Genomic DNA, 6,905 nt, shown 5'->3' on the forward strand with positions numbered 1-6,905 from the left:
AAAAAAAAAAAAAAAAAAAAAACCCAATGCAGATGTTTTATAAAAAATGTTTTGTAAAATATTTAAAGGCCAGGAAAAAAATCTTTTAATAAAAATCAATGCATTAAGGAATACAGTGGGCTTTGGCTGAGATAAGGGTAGAGACAGAATTCTACTTTATTAAAAATGTGTAGCCAGCTATGGTATCTTGCCCCTCTAACCCCAGTACTCAAGAGGCTGAGGCAGACAGATTGTGAGTTTGAGGCTAGTCCAGGCCCTATCTCAGAACAACGAAGAAAAGCTCTGAACTTGTGTGAGTGTGTTTCATGTATAAATCAAAAAAAAAAAAAAAAAAACACAAGCAAACAAAAAAAGCCCCACAAAAACATCAAACAAGTAATACCTGCTTAGTCCTGCTCTAAAGCATATATTGACATTTCAGAATCCAGGAATGAAGCTTAAGCACAGGCAGAAAGATAAACATGAACAAGAAATAAAATAAAATGTACTTAGTGTGCTCCTTAGGTTTTTTGTTTTGTTTTTTAGGGGGGTAAACTTGACTCTAAAGTCATCTGGGAATAGGAATTGCAATTGAGAAAATGTTTCCAACAGATTGGTTGATGTGGGAGGGTCAGCCCACTGGAGGTGTTGCCACCTCTGAGCAGGTGGTCCTGGGTGCTATAAGAAAGCAGGATGAACAAACAAACCATGGGAGCAAGCAAGTAAATAGTGTTCCTCCTTGGTTTCCATTACAGCTCCTTGCCTGACTTCCCTCAAAAATGGATTGTGATAAACCAAATAAAGTAAGCCCTTTCCTCTCCAAGATTCTTTTGGTCAGAATAGTCTATCACAGCAATAGAAACCTAAAGAAGACACACAGGCCTATCGACATGGGGGAGCACATGCATTACAGGATTTAGTAATACTTAATACAGTATTATACAGACTCACAATGTAATGCATGTATCTTAATTACAATATTAACAATTATGAAATCGAAAATGTTACACTTTTTACTTACCTTGATAATTCCTATTTGCTTAAAGAACTCTCCCACTTGATCTGTAGAGACACCCTCCCCAAGTCCTTGCACAAAGATTGTGTTGTTATCTGAATTATCAGACTCTGAATCTAAGGGGAAAAAATTACGATCAATTTCATGTACATATTACTTGGTTTTACTACTCCTGCTCCGTAATCAAAACCATTTATTGACTAGTACTGGACTGCTTCTAAGCCCCAAATAGAAGAACCAATATAAAATCTTATATAAACATGCAAAGTATTCAGTTTCATGGAAGACCATAAATTACAATAAAACGCATTTTACCTGCATTAGGTAAAATGCAGGTTAGACTCTGAAATACATAAACCAATTAAGGGAGAGGTTAAAAGTATCACTCTTCAGATCCAGGACTAAAGCTCATGAAGAGATGAAGAAAGTTAACTAGCATACCTTTCTCTGAAGAACTTTCAACTGTATATAGTCATACAACTGACTATCCAATGTTTTTTAAAAAAGGCTTTCTAGTACAAAATTCCCCCAAATTGGATACTTGACTCTCAAGCCATCCAGCCAAGCAGAATGCTGGGTTCCCATTCACCGCAAAAAGCCTTGTATATATCAGAAGGTAAGAGCACCTGGTACACACACCTTACCTTACACGCACACTTTTGGATTAGTACAACAAAGTAAGAAAGTTGTATAAAAATTCAGTCCATCAAGGGATAATTCAGAAATTGCCATCCATATAGAATACTTTGGCATCTTAATAAAAACAAAAGTTCTGATTTCAATATATATTAAATATTTTTTATTGAAATAGATTTTAACCTCTAAACCGTAACTTTAAAAAGGGTCCAAAAGCAAATCTACAGCCTTGAATTCATCTAAAATTGAAAAGCCACATAAAATTAGTGCCTTCCACCCAGAGAGAAATTCTCATATGCATGAACTTTAATTTCTTACGTCTACTAAAACTACCAATCTAATATAAGAGCTTTATTTTACTATTATTATTATTTTAATTTTTTTGGGTTGTTTTTGTTTTTCAAGACAGGGTTTCTCTGTGTAACCCTGGTTATTCTGGAATTTGCTCTGTAGACCAGGCTGGTTTCAGGCTCAAAAGACTGGCCTGCCTCTTCCCCTGAAAGCTGGTTTTAAAAGCATGCACCAACGCTGCCTGGCTGAGAGTTTTTTAAACACATATCTTTTTTTAACCTCTATGTTGCTAAGATAGCAAAATTTGAATGTTTCTTCAAATAAGAAAAAGCGTAATACAAGAAAGCACAAACAGTGATTTCTCTAGCACGTTTTCTAATCAGACCCCTGAATTTTTAATTTTGGTATTAAAAAAAAAAAACTGCCCAGATCTGCCAGCACCATTAAATTAAATTAAACTTTCCTTTAGTATTTACTCCTACAACAAACACATATTCCTCTTTAAGAGGTAGAAAACTGATATTTTGTAACTGTAAAACAAAAGTATCAAGACTCTTACCAGCATCTGGTCTGGATCCATAATCCCTGTGACCTAAGAGAGAAGAAAAGGCTATAAGGCAACTCATTTGGAATTAAAAGGAAGACAGTAACACCAAGCATGTAAAATGTAAAATTTCCAAATCCTTGAAAGTCAACCATCACAGATTTATAAAATAACTACATAAATTTTTATCATTAAAAGTGTAAGAAATCAAAGATGAATGTCAACATTTCTTTAGACTTGTCCAAGACGGCACCCACCACTTTTGTCATTATTCTAACATCACTTTTGTCAAACATTGATTGATTGCCAATGCTGATTGAAAACCCTAATAATTTAAAAACACCATGTCAGCTACCTTTATAAAAGGAAAAAAAAAACCCTATAGTCACAACTCAGTGAAATATTCATTGGTCAGACTCTTTCATGCAAATTCACTGTGTAGAAAACCCATTGGACTATTTGACATCAGTTTTGGCTTTTAGTATTTACTTTGATATAAATGTATACAGCGTATTTTGTAATCACACAACACACCAGCCTCAACATTGTACAAAAGGGCTTAGACTGCATCTGCGGGATATTGGTGGCTTTTAGATTTATATAGCATTTCCACTGAAACATTTTGGGATACTCAGCACTTACCACCAAAATTTTTGAAGCCACCGCGGTCACCACCACTGCAGAGGAAAAATTGAAGAAATGATTTCTTCCTTAAGTCTCTAATGTGCTGAGCCCTGGGCTCAATCTACACTTAACTGTCACAAGTAGAGTGCCTAGGAAAATCGTAGCACCACTAATTTTCCAGTAAATTCCATTTCAGAGTTCAATGACTCAATCTAAGTGTTTTCTCAAGGATTTATTTCTACAAGTTGCCTTTTCACATTTATTATACTTTTTATGTTAAAAACAAAAAACTTCCCAACCCCAAGCCAAAAGGTTACTACTCAAACCATTAACTTAAAAAGCTGAAGGCACAGCATGAAGTATGTAAAATTAGGGCAAGTATTCTTTCCCAAGGGGTATGTCTGAAATATGGGAAAAAGTTAAAAGACCAGAGGAATAAAAAGCAAGTTAGACTTTGACAGCAGAAAAGGAAATGTAAAATCCTGAGTATAGATTCTGCTGTGATAATAAAATTATGGGTTTTATAAGATGAACTTCTTTAAAGTGATAAATTTAAACAAAAATGAACCTGAAAAATATGTAAAACTTTTAAGAAAATTAATAAAATGAGGACTAAAAACACAGTTAAACTCAAAACTGATCTTCTCCACAATATTAATATAAGATCTTTTCATATCACAGCAGAGGTTCAAGCTGCCAAGTGCTCCAAGCATCAAAGCAACAGAATATGTTAAAGAATGCAAATACTCCAACACTGCAGGTGCCAAAAGAATGACTTTATTTGGCAAATTCACAGTGTCAGTTAAGTCAATGGTCCTCAAACACACAGCTTTATGTAACAAATCTAAGCAGCTCATACTAATCAAGAAATTAAAACAAAAAAAAAACTTGATTGAAATAGATAATCTTTCTAAAACATAGATGCTGATAAATAACACAAAAATTTCAGATATTTGATTTGCTGCTCATCTTATGATGCTAGAAGCTATCTGTTTACAAACTTCTGCTCCAGTGATTGCCCAACTCTAGATGGCTTTTCTGAATCATCCAATGACTAAACAAGAAAGCTTTCTCTTATATTTTATTGGCCTGACATAAAGATATTTTGCCTAGTAATCAACTTAGGTACAGATACATGTGTTTTAACTTGCTTTTAAAATTGTGTAAATCCCAGGAAATCATTCTAGCAGGAGAATAAGGCTAGTTCAAAGCTATGGAGACAGTATTAAACTGAAGTCCTTCACAGACACAGCTTTGTTTTTAAAATTACTATGTCAGCACAGTACCTAAGTTTTCCCTATACTTTAAATGACAGGTATATCACTGCTACCTCTGTAAAAAAAGAGGAGCTGGTTATTTTCATTTTGAGACAGGCTCTTAATGATGGTCCTAAATTTTCTATGTAGATAAAGATGACCTTGAATTCATCCTTTTGTTTCCTCAAGTGTATTTTCCATGAGAGCCCAATAAAGCTGAAGTTAAATTGTTGAAAAAAATTCCCCTTCTTTTGCAGTACCGGGGACTGAACACAGAGCCTCATGCTTGCTTAAGTTAAGTAGGTGGTCTACTACCATTAAGCTATACTCCAAGCCCCTTGGAAATTACATTAGAAGTCAAGGGTCCCTCAAAGATGAACCTCAAAATCCCAATGGCAGACATGAAGAATTATTGAAGATATCAAGTCCACAATTCTTAAAGATTGTTTGGGGGTCTATTTTCTTGTATATGAATGTGGGTGGATACCCACCGAATGTATGGGCATGTAAAGACAGCAGTGTCCTCCTAATAGCTTCCTACTGTTCTCCACTTTCTATTTTGAGATAGGATTTTTTCACTCAACCTGAAGCTTATGGATCAGCTAGACTGGCTGGCTACTCAGCCCCTAAAATCTTCAAGCCCCCTCTTCCCAACACTGGGATTACAGATGTGTGCCATCACACCCATTTTAGGGGTTTAGTTAGGGTGTGTAAGATGAACACTAGACTTTTTGTTTGTTGTTTTGTTTTTTGTTTGAGACAAGGTTTCTCTGTAGCTTTGGAGCCTGTCCTGGAACTAGCTCTTGGACCAGGCTGGCCTAGAACTCAGAGATCTGCCTGCCTCTCCAGTGCTGGGATTAAAAGTGTACACCACCACCGCCCAGTGAAGACAAATCTTTTATAAGGAAACTAGAAGCTGTGTTCATAAGATATATCCTAACTGCTTTGTTTTTTTTTTTGTTTGTTTGTTTGTTTGTTTTTGAGACAGGGTTTCTCCATAGCTTTTGGTTCCTGTCCTGGAACTAGCTCTTGCAGACCAGGTTGGCCTCGAACTCACAGAGATCCGCTTGCCTCTGCCTCCCGAGTGCTGGGATTAAAGGCGTGGGCCACCACCACCCGGCCCTAACTGCTTTGTTGTCAACAAAACTGCTGATCTAGCCCACAGTGAAAGGAAAATATGCAATTTTATATAAGGTAAACTCTCATTTCCATGCTGGCCAACAATATAACTTTGAACAATTTTGGTAGTGGTGGTTGTTTGAGACAAGGTCTCTCTACATAGCCCTGACTGTCCTGGAACTCACACTATAAACCAGGCTGGCCTCAAAGACAGAGATCTGCCTGTCTCTGACTCCCAAGTGCTGAGATTAAAGGTGTGCACCACTTAGTGGCCTGGCTGAACAACAACAAAAACAACAGAGGTGACTCAGAGGTTAAGGTCACCAGCTATACTTTCAGAAAACCCAAGTTCGGTTTCCCCACACCCATGTTCAGCAGTTGCATATAAATGCCTGTAACTCTACCTTCAGAGAATTCAATACCCTCTTCTGTCTACAGACACCCCATATGGCAAATATTTACAGATACAAATGCAAAATTATTTTAAAAATGTATCCTCTAAAAGAAAATATAAAAAAACATAAAGGTTGAGTTTCCTGCTTTACAAAACTCAGTTCTACATCCTTACTACTCAAAGGGTAAGCACAAGCATAAACATAGCTTAAAAGTTCTCAGAAAAACCCAGGCTCTCAGTCTCCATACAACAATAATTTGCATTAAGAACCCCAAGTAATTCATATGCATATTTAAATCTGAGAAGTACTGATCTAATGTTCACCTGTACATCCAAATGACATTCAACTATTTTCTCTCATAAGTAAATTTTGTTACATTCCCTTTATTAGGAAATTTACTGTCATTAACTCGAGAGACAGACTACAATGCATATTCATTAGTATTAAAGAATATATTCCTATGGTAAATGTTTCTTTCAAACTTGCTGTTAAGTTACAAAATTCTTTCTTCCATAGTAAGGTCTCATTAGCAAATTAAGACAAATATTTCAACAGCTGAGTCAAGATGCTACAAATTTGTTTTCCGTCCCAGAAATAGAAGCAAATATGTGCACATAAAGAATTCCCCAATATCATTTTAAGGTAAAGTAGTAGAGGTATTTAAGAGACATATGCATCTTCAACTTAACTGGCAGAGTACCCTACATAGGAAACTTAAAGAGATGGGTCTTTCAAATTCAAAACCATAATGAAAAGAGGACTCTAGGGTAGACTGTGGGGGTTTCATACATTTAGAAAAGAAAGATTCAATAGAAAAGAAAACCTGATGGCTTGGTGGTTGAGAGCACTGGCTGCTTTTCCAGAAAATCCATATTCAATTCCCAGCACCCACATAGCTCACAGTCATCTAGAACTCTAGTCCTAGCGGATCCAATGTGCTCTTCTGGCCTTCATGGGCAAAGCATGCAGTATATACATGCGGGAAGAATACTCAAACATTAAAACAAAGTTTAAAAAAATTTTTTTTGAAGAATACTTTTGAGACT

General features: G+C 36.0%; 1 protein-coding gene across 2 annotated transcripts in view; it reads right to left on the bottom strand.

Annotated features, from left to right (window-relative positions):
* The window catches only part of Taf15 (TATA-box binding protein associated factor 15), a 42,662-nt gene that overhangs the window by 13,696 nt on the left and 22,061 nt on the right, over window positions 1-6,905 (bottom strand). For both annotated transcript variants that reach the window (XM_050132238.1, XM_050132235.1), the window contains exons 8-10: window positions 3,108-3,142; window positions 2,481-2,513; window positions 1,001-1,110 (exon numbers count right to left, since the gene is read on the bottom strand). In XM_050132238.1, the coding sequence (XP_049988195.1) occupies window positions 1,001-1,110; window positions 2,481-2,513; window positions 3,108-3,142 (178 nt within the window). The remainder of the gene's footprint in view (window positions 1-1,000; window positions 1,111-2,480; window positions 2,514-3,107; window positions 3,143-6,905) is intronic.

The sequence above is a fragment of the Alexandromys fortis genome, unplaced genomic scaffold, assembly GCF_014885135.2.
Source record: "Alexandromys fortis isolate MF-2015 unplaced genomic scaffold, M_Fortis_MF-2015_v1.1 scaffold_412, whole genome shotgun sequence".
Classification (NCBI taxonomy): Eukaryota; Metazoa; Chordata; class Mammalia; order Rodentia; family Cricetidae; genus Alexandromys; species Alexandromys fortis.